Raw genomic sequence first — 15,166 nt, 5'->3', positions numbered from 1 at the left:
CAATAAAATAGAAATGTGAATTAGCTGGCGATTCCATTTTTGTCCACTAGATAGCAGTGTGTATTAATAAGAAATAAGCAGAGTTGGTGGGTTTTTAGTACAATTTGCAAAGTTTATTCCATTTTTTTCCTGAAAATATGACTTTGCTTTTTGTTTGTTTGTTTTTAAAGTAAAATGTTACTGAAAATATACAGCAATACATATAAGACCGGTCCCAAAAAAATGAACTTTGGAAAATCGCTGCTCCACAAGGTTATATTTGTTCCTTTCCTAGACAATAACAAGTACACAAAATTTCACATCAATAGTCCTTTATTTAGTGTCTGCGTCCAAACCCTCAAGTTGTCCACTCGTGACCGCTCTTTATGCGTTGCCCCCAGGGTGAGGGATAACCGATAAACTCTCAACGAAGTGACGCAAAATGAAAACAGAAATACACGGTTTGACGATCTACAAACACACAAATAAATGCGCAGTTCATTCATTTCGGAACACTAATTGGTTCATTGTGGGAGAGCAATAGTTAAACATCCTTATGGAGGGCGCGGACAGAAATTGCGTACTGAATGGCACCAAACTTCACACAAATGTCTTGTACCTAAATACGAACAAAAATAGCCTTGTGGAGGAGAAATTCAAAGAACTTAAAATAAGCATTATGTGCCATATATATATACAGTATTACGATATACAGTGGGGCAAATAAGCATTTGGTCAACCACCAATTGTGCAAGTTCTCCTACTTGAAAAGATTAGAGAGGCCTGTAATTGTCAACATTGGTAAACCTCAACCATGACAGACAGAATGTGGGGGAAAAAATAGAAAATCACATTGTTTGATTTTAAATTATTTCCAAATTAGAGTGGAAAATAAGTATCTAGTCACCTACAAACAAGCAAGATTTCTGGCTGTCAAAGAGGTCTAACTTCTTCTAACGAGGTCTAACGAGGCTCCACTCGTTACCTGTATTAATGGTACCTGTTTTAACTCATTATCGGTATAAAAGACACCTGTCCACAATGTCAGTCAGTCACACTCCAAACTACACTATGCCCAAGACCAAAGAGCTGTCGAAGGACACCAGAGACAAAATTGTAGACCTGCACCAGGCTGGGAAGACAATCTGCAATAGGTAAAACACTCGGTGTAAAGAATTCAACTGTGGGAGCAATTATTAGAAAGTGGAAGACATACAAGAGGGCTCCATGCAAGATCTCACCCCGTGGCGTCAAAATGATAACAACGGTGAGCAAAAATCCCAGAACCACACGGGGGGGACCTAGTGAATGACCTCCAGAGAGCTGGGACCACAGTAACAAAGGCTACACAATGGTAACACAGTGCACCGCCAGGGACTCAAATCCTGCACTGCCAGACCTGTCCCCCTGCTGAAGAAAGTACACTTCGAGGCCCGTCTGCGGCTCGCTAGAGAGCATTTGGATGATCCAGAAGAGGACTGGGGGAATGTGTTATGGTCAGATGAAACCAAAATAGAACTTTTTGGTAGAAACGCAGGTTCTCGTGTTCGGAGGAGAAAGAATACTGAATTGCATCCGAAGAACACCATACCCACTGTGAAGCATGGGGGTGGAAACGTCATGCTTTGGGGCTGTTTTCTGCAAAGGGACCTGGACGACTGATCTGTGTAAAGGAAAGAATGAATGGGGCCATGCATCGAGAGATTTTGAGTGAAAATCTCCTTCCATCAGCAAGGGCATTGAAAATGTGACGTGGCTGGGTCTTTCAGCATGACAATGATCAAGGTCCTGGAGTGGCCTAGCCAGTCTCAAGATCTCAACCCCATAGAAAATCTGTGGAGGGAGTTGAAAGTCGGTGTTGCCCAACGACAGCCCCAAAACATCACTGCTCTAGAGGAGATCTGCATTGAGGAATGGGCCAAAATACCAGCAACAGTGTGTGAAAAGCTTGTGAAGAGTTACAGTAAACTTTTGGCCTCCGTTATTGCCAACAAAGGGTACATAACAAAGTATTGAGATGAACTTTTGGGATTGACCAAATACTTATTTTCCACCATGATTTGCAAATAAATTCTTTAAAAATCAAACAATGTGATTTTCTGTTTTTTTTTTTTTTTTTTTTCCACATTCTGTCTCTCATGGTTGAAGTTTACCCATGTTGACAATTACAGGCCTCTCTAATATTTTCAAGTGGGAGAACTTGCACAATTAGTGGTTGACTATTGACTAAATACTTATTTGCCCCACTGTATGTGTGCTACAGCTTTACAAATTGTCAAAAGTGAAGTAAGGAAAAAGCTTCGAAAACATCAATTGCCTTGTTTTCTGTTTGTAAAGCTTAACAACTTCACGTTTAGTAAGGACAGAACACGTCAAGTTAATAAAGTTAAAAATAAGACACTATGAGATACTATAAGCCAAGGTAATGTTTAAGTGACTAAACAAACAAAATGGAGGGCGAGACTCCAAAGTTGAAAACGCGCAAGTCGAGCACATTGTAACCCGGGGACTACAGGTAGTTAGCTGGGATAGGCTCAAGCACCCCCGCGACGAATGAATGAAACAGATTGGTCGTATAGCGCCATAATGACAGCCAATATTAGCGTTAAGTGAGTTGCTACCTTTCTTGGCCGGTCTGGTGGCGGCCTCAGACACAGGACTTGCCCGTCCGTTGGCCAGGTCCGCTTTGGCTTGCCCTCCATCCCTCTTTGCCTCTTTCTTGATCTCCTGCGTGGAAAGACAGAAAACAAATATGGTGGGGATACTCAGTGACCACTCTTTCCCGCGCCCCTCGGGCCCAGTCAAGCAGATAGGCCTGACTCACGTATGGCCTGGTGTGGCCCTAACGAGCCAAAAATACCAGTCGGTTTCCTAGACGACGGCGATTGCTTAACGAGACCCAAAGTGGAGCAAATGTCAGCGCCTCCGCTAAAGATTCCGAGTAGGCGGAGCTTATGTTTGTGCAAAGACGTCCATCACAAAGACTAACAAGTGTCCGACACCCACGCAAAAACTGCTTCCGCTTCCTTTACGAGCAGAGGGATGCGGGTGATGGATTTACGCCCCGGTTGATTGGACGTGAAGGTACGGCGTTCCATCTGTTTGGCGTTACGGCTCTTTAAAATGGCCCCCCGGGGGGAAATGGGGAGGTTGTGGTGACTTCAAGGAAAGGCAAATAAAATGAGGAAGACAACATGAGTCGTCATATCTCGACAGGAAACATCTGCGTGTGTTGTGTTGGGGGCTCACGGTCTCACTTGACTTGAATGAACAAAGTTCATTGGCTGCCACCCTCCCAGTTCAAACGAATTGGGCATCTAGCACTGTCAACTGCAGCCAATCAGTTATTGTTTTTTTAACTTATGGAAATACAAAAAATCTCCAAACACAATTACTTTAAGACTGGGCAATTACCCTAATTTTCGGACTATAAGCCGCTACTTTTTTCCCTCATTTTGAATCCTGCGGCTTGTAGTCCAGTGTGGCTTATTTGTTGATTTATTTGGGTTAATAGGTAACACTTTATTTGACAGCGGCATCATAAAACTGTCATAAGAACATCATAATTATGACATATCACTATCATGGGCATTACTGAATGCTTATGACAGATGTCAATATGTGTCATGTGGCATATTATGTCAGTAAATCCATTTATGTCCAGCTCATATCTTTTACGTCCATTCAAAAGTGAGATAATTTGCTGGATGACACTAACTGACATCTATTATAGGCATTCATTAATGCTTATGACAGTGTGATGTCATAATTATGACTGTCTTATGACACTATTATGGCACTACTATCCAAGAAAGTGTTACCAAATACCATAACTAGCAATTTATGAAACAACTGGAACAGTAACTGAAGAACTAATTAGCACAGAACATGACTGTTATTTACATCTGTAGCGCCGCCATGCATGCTAGGAGGAATGTTGGATGACAACAGTGTTGAGAGCAGGTGGCAGCAGAGGTTGACTCTACCCCAGGGAAGCAGTGATGGCCAAATGTAGCTTTTAGTGACAATAAGGCTTTGCAGCCAATTGGTTCAAAGCTTAATGGTGGTTCATTTGGTCTCATGACAGTCTTATGGTGCCACTGTCAAATGAAGTGTTACCATTTAATATCTTTTGGTGTAAATATCCCATAATACAATGACAACTGCGGTTTATAGTCCAGTGCGGCTTATCTATGAACAAATGCCGTTTTCATGTCAAATATGGTGGCTAGCGGCTTATAGTCAGGTGGGCCTTATAGTCCAGAAATTACGGTATATGAAATTATAATTGCATTTCTGCAATGAATCCCAGTTAATCTATTGTGATACACACTAGAGCTGCAGCTATCGATTATTTTAGTAGTCGATTAATCGATGAACTAGTGAGTTCGAATAATCGAGTAATCGGAAAACGAACATGAAAAATTAAAATACCTGAGCTGAGCCTCAAACGGTATTAAAAATAAATAAATGAGGATCTATGGACAACAAAAGAACAACAGGCTAATTTACATGGCAAAAGTCCGCTTGCTTAAATACTATAAAATGCTAACGTTTTTTTTTTTTCCCAATTCTCTTAACAAATGGTTCAGACTCATATTACCACAAAAAAAGCGGCTAAATATTCATATAAACTAAATTACGAATGCATTAAAAAACATTAGCCCAAAGAAAAACTTAGCTTACGTTGGTCTTAACAGGGAGCAGTTGGATTCAGCCATGTGAAATGAGGCGGACCGGAGGGCAATGTATCCACCCTAATCAATAAACTAAATGTAAACACTTTCAAAATAAAACATTACAACTAGGGTTGTTCCGATCATGTTTTTTTGCTCCCAATCCGATCCCGATCGTTTTAGTTTGAGTATCTGCCGATCCCGATATTTCCCGATTCAATTGCTTTTTTTTTTGTGCTCCCGATTCAATTCCAATCATTCCCGATAATTTTTCTCGATCATATACATTTTGGCAATGCAATAAGAAAAAAATGAATAAAACTCAGACGAATATATACATTCAACATACAGTACATGAGTACTGTATTTGTTTATTATGACAATAAATCCTCAAGATGGCATTTACATTAACATTCTTTCTGTGAGAGGGATCCACGGATAGAAAGACTTGTAAGGATAAATGTGACTTTGTATATTGTGACTAAATATTGCCATCTAGTGTATTTGTCGAGCTTTCAGTAAATGATACTGTAGCCATTTAACTGTTCTGGCCAAATGCATGATGGGAAGTGCAACCATGACTGTGCGTACTGCTACCAATTGATATATCTTCTCTGCGTTGGGAAATAACATAAGGTGTTAAGAAAAAGATCAATTACTACCTTTCTTCCCCACATTGCTTCCCACGATATTTCTAATCGTAGAGAGAGGGATTGTAAGGTTTTAGCCAATTAAAAAAAGGCTCCAAAGGCTAGCCAATTAAAAAAAGGCTCCGAAGGCTGCCAAAATTCACTCTACTCATTTTACGCTGCCTTTTAGCTCTATATATAGGTAAATCGGCGCCATTACAGATTGAACGCAACAATGCGTGAGTGGGTTGTGCAGCGCATGCGTTAATTGCGTTAAATATTTTAACGTGATAAAATTTTTTTTAAGAATAATTACCGCTGTTAACGGGATAAATTTGATAACCCTACCATAAGCCTAAACTAAAGACTCTGGATGAGTGTAACATATTATGTCTGTAATGTTAAATACAATTTGGAAACCATTTAATCAAAAAATATATATAGATTAAAAAAAGGCATGTCCGATATTTTTTTGCCGATTCCGATACTTTGAAAATAAGGTGATCGGATCTGATCGATTGGCATCTCTAATTACAACAGCACTTTAATTAAACGAATACTCGACGCAACAAAATTTAATTCGAATATTTTTTTCTAATCGAACACTCGAGTTAATCGATTACTCGTTGCAGCACTAATACACACCTACACAATCAATTATACTTTTCATAGTAGAATATAGCACACTTTTATATTTACTGCATCTGTGTTAAAATTGAGTACAGTGATCCCTCGTTTTTCGCAGTTAACGGGGACCAGAACCCGCCGCGATTAGTGAAAGACCGCAAAGTAGCGCCCCTCACCCCCCCCAAAAATTTTTTTAAATTTTTTGTGTTCAATGTATTTTATTCAGATTTATCATTGGAAAGAGATACATCTAAGACATGTTTTTTCACTTTTTCCCCCAAAGTATGATTTAAAAAAAAAAAAATAATTTAAGTATATATACAGTATATATTTTAATAAATGGATTTAAGCACTTCAAATGTACGGTAATTTTCGCACTATAAGGCGCACCAGACTGTAAGCTGCCACCCACTAAATTTGACATGACAACAGCATTTGTTCATAGATAAGCCGCACTGGACTATAAGCCGCAGCTGTCCTCACTGTATTATGGGGAATCCTTGAATCCTTACACCAAAAGATATCAACCGGAAACAATTGAAGGAATTCGCCCCCCCCCCGGCCAAGCCGCAGAAACAGCGACAACTGAACGAAATGATGCTCCACTGACACCGCTCCCGCAAGTCGGCTGGAAGGGGCCAATATTCCGCGCGTTCACTCCGGTATTAACCCTTTGTACTGACTCCATGTTCCAAAAGTTTGAAGAAGGCTCACTGAAAACAGGTTGACGATTTATTCGTCGACAATGGTCAAAAACAAGGCAAAAACAGACAACGGAGAAACAATGCTGGATCCAGGGTCAGCAAAACAACAGCCACATAGAAATGTTCCCGAGAAGCGACCGTTGTTATCTAACTGTTCAGTCCTTTTTGAAAACTGCAGTGGAGTGGGCCGGGCCAAAGGCGTCGCTGGGTGTTGTCTTGGGATCATCCCTCTGTGGCAGGTTTGGGCGGTCTGGTACGTGCCTCATCCTTCGTGGCTGGGACGTGGTTGCCACGGGGACCGACGCAGGTCTTGACGTCCAAGGCGCCCGCGCTATCATCTTGTTATCCTGGTTGGGCGAGAGTGTTCTCCAATGCTACTTGTTTTAGGACAGAGCGCCTTGCTCTTTGTCCTGGAGTGCCCAGGAGAACTGATTGCAAGAGTTGGTGCGTCAATCTAGCTCATGACGCGTTGGGCTTCTGTGATAAGATGGCGTTGTGTATCTTTTATGCCCTCTATTGTGCTTCTTTTCATTAAACTATGATGTAAGTGCTATTTATTTTATATTAGGTGCGTTAGAGTAATACAAATAGTCCTACAGTAAATATGAGAAGTTATACTATTCCCTGATTGATTATATTACGTGTGTTAGAGTAATGCAAACAGTTACACAGTGCCTACGAGAAACGGTACCATCTCATTCATTCCCCCTCACGAGCCCCGACAGGGCTGGTAAGGTGATTCACTTTACTGTGTCAACGGGCATGGAGTGAAGTCTGCCTAAACTAGATAGATGCTTTACTATAATGAAAGTGTTAGACTAATGCAAAATATTATATGGTGTGCGCGAGAACGGTACCTATTCCCTTCACAATTTATCTGACATCTGAATCATAAGACTGTCAAAAGACCAAAGGAACCACCATGAAGCTTTGAACCAATTGGCTGCAAAACTTCATTGCTTCAAGAATCTTCATTTGGCCATCACTGTTCTCTTGGGGGAGACAGTCAACCTCTGCTGCCACCTGTTTCAACCTCTGCTGCCACCTGTTGTCAACGCTGTTCTCGTCCAACATGCCTCCAAGCATGCATTGCAGCGACACAGGTCTAAATAACAAATCAAAATTCATGTTCTGTGCTAATTATTTCTTCAGTTACTGTTCTAGTTGTTTCATTAATTGTTAGTTATGATATTTGGTAACACTATTTGACAGTGGCTCCATAATTCTCTCATAAGACAATCATAATTATGAGAACACTGCTATGACAGATGTCCTTTTGTGTCATCCGGCAAATTTTCTCCCTTTTGAATGGATGTAAAATATCCCAGATGGACATAAATGGAGTTAGTGACATAATTTGCCAGATGACACTTAATGACAGCTGTCATAAGCATTCATTTATGCCCATTATTATGTCATGTCATAATTACAACGGTCTTATGGCAGTCTTATGACGCTGCTCTCAAATAAAGTGTTACCTATTATTCTAAATATATCAACAAATAAGCCGCACTGGACTAAGGCCGCGGGATTCAAAATGAGGGAAAAAAGTAGCGACTTATAGTCTGAAAATTACGGTATATATATGTATATTTTTTAATAAATGTTTAAGCACTTCAAATGTAATAATTATGATAAGTTCTAAACGTGTTGCTGTCCCACCGAATTATCTTTAAACAAGAATAAAGTAGAAAAATGCTTGTCTTTATGAAATGCTTCTTTGCGTGAGTCCACTCAAATCCACTCAAGCTGCTCACTTACACACAATGAGTTGCCACAGCAACTGTTTCACAAGTTAAGCAACGATTGACGCATGCGGCGCTTTGAAGCTTTGGCTTCCAAGTAGGCATGTACCGGTATGATATGCTGACAGTATGAAAACCTTAAGCCAAAATATCACGGTTTCATGGTATCATGGTATTGCAATTACAGTTCTAAAGTGTGTTTCAATAAGGTATCGTGTTTAAAAAAAAAACTTTTTTCCATTGAACAGGATTTTTATTTTTCAAAACATCAAATCGGAATAATGTTAAGTTAAAATATACAAATGAAAAAACTAAATATTCTAAATGAAATTAAAATAAATGCCGTCCTTTAGGTGAGCCTAAACCCACAGCCACAGCTCAACTTTATTACCATCAAAACAAAAATAATTTAATTATTTTCCACAAAAAGCAAGTGTGTATGACTCGTATCATGTTTACATTATATACACACTCTTTCTCAACGAGAGAAAAAACACGTTTTGCCACCACTAGACACACTAAACAAGCTGGAGTTAACTCTCTAGCGTGTGGCAAACGTTCATGACAGTGTTTACTAACCTTTAATTTTGTATAAACGCGAAATCATATTGGAAGTATTGCCTCCTCGGCAGCCACGCTCCGCAGACATGTTTGACATGTCGGTTGGCCCTCATCCTCTTAAGCCGCGGCCGTCTGTATTTTTTTTCTAACCGAAGTATTCCCGGACCAGCGATTTTGTTTTCTTCGATGAGGGAAAAAAGTTCAGGAGGACTTGAAATTTGAAGCGCAAAGTAGCGAGGAATCACTGTAATCACAATGAATCTATTGTTATACACACCTACACAATCAATACTTTTTATAGTAGAACTGTATTAAACTGTATGTGTTAAAATTGAGTATACGAAATAGTGAGTTAACTCCGAGTTAACACATCAACTTGCCTTAATAGAATCTCTTTGTAAAGGAGTTTTCTACGTTCATAATGAAAGTACCGTTTGTATTATTTCGTTTCCCATCAAGGAAAAAAAATCTCATCCAGCTTTAAGCGAAGCGCTCACATTGAGTCGCACCACGCGAGTCCGATTAGCCGGCACATGATCGGTCGTCACGTGAAAATGTCCACCTAAAGTATCTTTTGGACTGGAACCAGAAATCTTTTATCCCGATATTTGGATAATTATTAGATAACGCTTTATCTGTATCCAATCTTGCCGCATGGCATCACTTCCTGTGTATTTTGCAAGCTGAGTGTTAACATTCCTTTTTCCTAAAGACACAAAAACACATTCAACGGGTGAATACTGCACATTCCCATAAGTGCAGTCTTGTGACACACTAGTGTGGTATTCCTGAGTGGCCGCATGCACTCACACACGGCCATTGTCCGGCAACTGTTTCAGTGAATGCAACACTGTCGAAATACGTTAATGTGTCAATATGCACTTCCTGTTAACACAAACTTCTCTCGTTACCTCAGAAACACACTTAGAGAGTGGAAGTTGGTATAAAAATAATAAACCCGGAAATGAAAGGGTGGTTGAAGATGGTAAAAGGAATTAAAGGTGGGATGAGTTAAAAATTTATTCCTTGGATGTAAAAGGGAAAAGCAAAATTGTGGCAGCAGAAAGAGAAACAAAATTTCTTCAATGGAAAAACAAAACAAAGCGAATGAGGGGGCGAGACAATCCTGACAACATTTTGAGGGGTAAAAAAAACGACCCCAAATTTCTTAGACGGAAAAGGGAAAACAAGTGTCCAAAGAATAAACTGCTGGCTATGACTCTCCCACGCCAGAGTCCAAATTGACTGTTTTACACATGTACCATATTGATTTGCAAATAGATAAAAAAAAAAAAAAGAATCAATACAAAATGGAAGTTAACTCAGTAAATGGCTGTAACTCTATGTTCATGATGAAAGGCGACAAAGAGAAGCAACTTGTGACTCGTTTGGGTTGTAAAAGGGAAAACCAAAATTGTGGCAGGAGAAAGAGAAACAAAAATTTCTTTAATGGGGAAAACAAAATTAAGTGGATGATGGGGGGAAAAACAATCCTGACAACATATTGAGGGGGGAAAAAAATGACCCCAAATCTGTTTAGACGGAAAAGGGAAAACAAGAGGGCGGCTCAGGTAAAAAAAAAAAAAAAAAACTGAAATAAGACCGTAGCTGAACATGGAAAAGGGAAAAAAGAGGTGGAATAAGGGCAAAAAATATTTCTTGGATTATTCCTTGGATGGAAAAGGGAAAACAAGAAAGTAGGTGAGGGGAAAAACCGAGCTCACACCTTGAGTGGAAAAAAAACAACAACCCCAATTTCTTATGACAAAAAAGGGAAAACAAGAAGGAAGCTGTGTGTATTAAGAAACAAAAAGGTGGTTTAAGATTGAAAAGGGAAAATAAAGGTGGGGTGAGGTAAAAATGTATTCCTTGGATGTAGAAGGGAAAACCAAAATCGTGGCAGGAGAAATAGAAACAAAATTTCTTCAATGGGAAAAACAAAACAAAGGAAACAGAAACAAACTTTCTTCAATGGGAAAAACAAAACAAAGTGGATGATGGGGGAAAAATATCCTGACAACTTCTTGAGGGAAAAAATGACCCCAAATCTATTTAGACGGAAAAGGGAAAACAAGAGGGCGGCTCAGGTTTAAAAAAAAAAAAAAAAACTCAAATAAGACAGTGGCTGACCATGGAAAAGGGAAAAAAGAGGTGGAATAAGGGCAAAAAACATTCCTTGGATTATTCCTTGGATGGAAAAGGGAAAACACGAAAGTGGGTGAGGGTAAAAAACAAAGCTCACATCTCGAGGGGAAAAAACAACCCCAATTTCTTAAGACAAAAAAGGGGAAAACAACAAGGAAGCTGAGTGTAATAAACAGAAAGGTGGCTTTAGATTGAAACGGGAAATTAAAGGTGGGATGACGTAAACCTTTATTCCTTGGATGTAAAAGGGAAAACCAAAATTGTGGCAGGAGAAATAGAAACAGAATTTCTTCAATGCGAGAAACAAAACAGAGGTAACAAACTTTCTTCAATGAGAAAAACACAACAAAGTGGATGATGGGGGGGGGGGGGGGGGGGGGACAATCCTGACAACTTCTTGAGGGGAAAAAAAACCGACACCAAAGTTCTTAGAAAAGGGAAAACGAGGGCTCCGGTTTAAAAAAAATGAAATATGATGGTGGCTGAGCATGGAAAGGGGAAATAAAGAGGTAGAATCAGGGCCAAAATTGTTCCTTGGATAGAAAAGGGAAAATAACAAAGTGGGTGAGGGGAAAAAAACATACCTAAAGGGGAAAAAAAACAACCCCAATTTCACAAGACGAAAAAGAGAAAACTAGAGGGAAGCTGAGGGTAGTAAAAAAACAAAAAGGTGGCTGAAGCTGGAGAAAGGAAATTAAAGGTGGGATGAGGTAAAAATGTATTCCTTGGATGTAAATGGGAAAACCATTTCGTCAACAGATAAAAACAATGAAAAACAATCCTGACAACTTAAGGGAAAAAAACGACCCCAAATTTGTTTAGATGGAAAAGGGAAAACAAGAGGGCCGCTCAGGTTTTAAAAAACTGAAATAAGGGGGTGGCTGAGCATGGAAAAGGGAAATAAAGAGGTAGAATCAGGGCCAAAATTATTCCTTGGATGGTGAGGGGAAAACAAGAAAGTGGGTGAGGGGGAAAAAAAACAACGCTCATACCTTAAGGGAAAAAAACAACCCCAATTTCACATGACGAAAAAGGAAAACAAGAGGGAAGCTGAGGGTATTAAAAAACAGAAAGGTGGCTGAAGCTGGAAAAGGGAAATTAAAGGTGGGATGATGTGAAAATGTATTCCTTGGATGTAAATGGGAAAACCATTTTTTCAACGGAAAAAAACAAAGTGGATGATGGGGGAAAAACAATCCTGACAACTTCTTGAGGAGAAAATAACGATCCCAAATTTGCTTATAGACGGAAAAGGGAAAACAAGATGGTGGCTCGGGTTGGAAATGAAATAAGACGGTGGCTGAGCATGGAAAACTTAAGAAAAGAGGTGGAATCAGGTCACAAAATTGCATTATTCCTCAGATGGAAAAGGGAAAACAAAAAAAGTGGGTGAGGAGAATAACAACCCTCATATCTTGAGGGAAAGAAAAAAACAAAGACAACACCAATTTCTTAAGACAAAAAAGGGAAAACGAGAGAAGTTGAGGGTAATAAAAAACAAAAAGTGGCTGAAGATGGAAACGGGGGGCGGAAAGTGAAAACAAGATGGTGGGCAAGGGAGAAAAAAAAAACTTAATTACTTTGATGGAAAAGGGAAAACAAGTGGGTGGATGAGGGCAAACAACAACCTCAATTCTATAGATGAAAAAGGGAAAACAAGGGTTGATGAGGAGAAAACCTTAGTTCCTTAGATGGAAATGGGAAAATGAGGGTGAATTGTGGGGAGGCAGCTCACATTCCTTAAATGGAAAAGGGAAAACCAAACTCTACTAAGTAATTCTCACTTGGTTCATTGCATCCGCCCCTCCCACTGTGTTGAGTACTCACCCTTACAAAGTTGTCAGGGAAGAGCCCCCTGCGGCCGCCCAGCTCGCCCTCCCACCATCCTCCGTCGTCTCGCCGTATGTTCACGATGACGTCGCCCACGCTCAGGCTCAACTCGTCGTCCTGCTGGGCCTCATAGTCGAACTCCACCACGGCCTCCACTGAGCCACAGAGAGAGAAAGATTTGCCGCGGGTCACCCAAAGGTTCGCACGCTGGTGGTTTGATCCTTGTCGAAACTGCGCAGGAGGCGGGGCTGCGCTTTTTCGGGGTGCCGTGACCATGGCAACTAGAGTATAAACTGCTGGCTATGACTCACCCACGCTAGCTTCCCCCCCTTCCTAAATGGACTGTTTTACACATACAGCATATTGATTTGAAAGTAGATTTTTTTTTTTTTTAAAAAGAATCAATACAAAATGGGAGTTAACTCAGTAAATGGCTGTGTGTTGATTTACGGGATGGCGACAAAGAGAAGCAACTTGTGACTCGTTTAGGTGCGAAGGACGAGTGCGAGGACACCCGTCTGCCGGTGTAAACTCGTTGCTTTCCGTTGACTTTTATTGCCATCTTTGCCACCGTAACACAAAACTGTTCCACTTAGCTTTCACAGAGGTTAGCTAAAGATTTGTGATGTTGACACATTTCCTGTCATTTATCTTTACTACACACTTCCTGTCACCTTCACATTAGCCCAACAAAGGCCACTTTGTATCACATCCACTTTTTGGCCTTTTCTTTGACCAAATGCTATTTTTACTTGAAGCACTAATGCTAAATGATGTCATGTGCATGCCAAGCTTAGTAGACGGCGATGTCGTTTTTTAAGAAAAATCACAAAATAATTTGAAAACAAAAAACTGCAGAAAGACTGATTGAAAAAAACAACAACAAAAAATCACATTTTTATCCTCCAAAACAACACCATGTAAACAAACAATTAATGCTAACCTAGCTTGATGTTATTGACACACAAATCAGAAAAATCCACACTTCCTGTCACCGTAACCTTAAACCCTAACCCTCATTCACGCTCCAAAGACCACTTTGTATCACACCCACTTTTTGGCCTTTACTTTGACCAACTTTCTGAAAACACTCATGCTAAACGATGTCATGTGCATGCCAAGCCAGCAGAAATATCACAAAATAATTTATTTCAAACTCGGAAATTTTATAAAGTGTAATCTTTTAAGACACGTTTTCATTCTCCAAAACATCACCATGTAAACAAACAATTTATGCTAACCTAGCTTTATGTTATTGGTACACAAATCGGGAAAAATTCACACTTCCTGTCACCGTTTCATTAACGCTACAAAGACCACATTGTATCACATTAGCCCAACAAAGGCCATTTTGTATCACATCCACTTTTTAGCCTTTACTTTGACCAAATGCTATTTTTACTTGGAAGCACTAATGCTAAATGATGAAATGAGTATGCCAAGCTAGTAGATGGCGATGTCATTTAGTAAGAAACCTAAACTCAAAACCTTTATAAAGTGTAATCTTTTAAGACACGTTTTCATTCTCCAAAACATCACCATGTAAACAAACAATTTATGCTCACCTAGCTTGATGTTATTGACACACAAATCCAAAAAATGCAAAGTTAATGTCACCATTACATTAGCGCTCTAAAGACCACTTTGTATCACTTCCACTTTTTTGGCCTTTACTTTGACCAACTTACTTGAGAACACTAATGCTAAACGATGTCATGTGCATGCCAAGCCAGTAGATGGCGATGTCATTTTGTAAAATGAATCAGAAAATAACTTATTTAATGCTCTAAAACTTTATAAAGTGTAATCTTTTAAGACACGTTTTCATTCTCCAAAACATCATTATGTAAACAAACAATTTATGCTAACCTAGCTTGATGTTATTTACACACAAATTGGAAAAATCCACACTTCCTATCACCGTTTCAATAACGCTACAAATACCACTTTGTACCACATCCATGTTTTGGCCTTTACTTTGACCAACTTGAAAACACTAATGCTAAATGATGTCCTGTCCATGCCAAGTCAGTAGATGGCGACGTTATTTCGTAAATAATATATTTACTACTGTAAAACTTTATAAAGCGCAGTCTTTTAACACACATTTTCATTCTCCAAAACATCACCATGTAAACAAACAATTTATGCTAACCTAGCTTGATGTTATTGACACACAAATGGGAAAAATCCACAGTTCCTGTCACCGTTTCATTAACACTACACAGACCACTTTGTATCACACCCACTTTTTGACCTTTACTTTGACC

General features: G+C 39.6%; 1 protein-coding gene across 4 annotated transcripts in view; it reads right to left on the bottom strand.

Annotated features, from left to right (window-relative positions):
• Positions 1-14,935, bottom strand: part of sh3kbp1 (SH3-domain kinase binding protein 1) — a 35,242-nt gene extending 20,307 nt beyond the window's left edge. The window contains exons 1-3 of one of the 4 annotated variants that reach the window (XM_057824326.1): positions 14,462-14,935; positions 12,894-13,051; positions 2,601-2,706 (exon numbers count right to left, since the gene is read on the bottom strand). In XM_057824326.1, coding sequence (XP_057680309.1) covers positions 2,601-2,706; positions 12,894-13,051; positions 14,462-14,516 — 319 coding nt within the window. In that variant the 5' untranslated portion in view covers positions 14,517-14,935. The remainder of the gene's footprint in view (positions 1-2,600; positions 2,707-12,893; positions 13,052-14,461) is intronic. The other 3 variants (XM_057824325.1, XM_057824327.1, XM_057824324.1) reach the window with 3 other exon arrangements.
• Between the last annotated feature and the right edge of the window lie 231 nt (positions 14,936-15,166).

The sequence above is a fragment of the Corythoichthys intestinalis genome, chromosome 20 (genome assembly GCF_030265065.1).
Source record: "Corythoichthys intestinalis isolate RoL2023-P3 chromosome 20, ASM3026506v1, whole genome shotgun sequence".
NCBI classification, from domain to species: Eukaryota; Metazoa; Chordata; class Actinopteri; order Syngnathiformes; family Syngnathidae; genus Corythoichthys; species Corythoichthys intestinalis.
The sequence above is the reverse complement of the archived record's forward strand: the minus strand, read 5'-3'. Positions and strand labels throughout refer to the sequence as shown.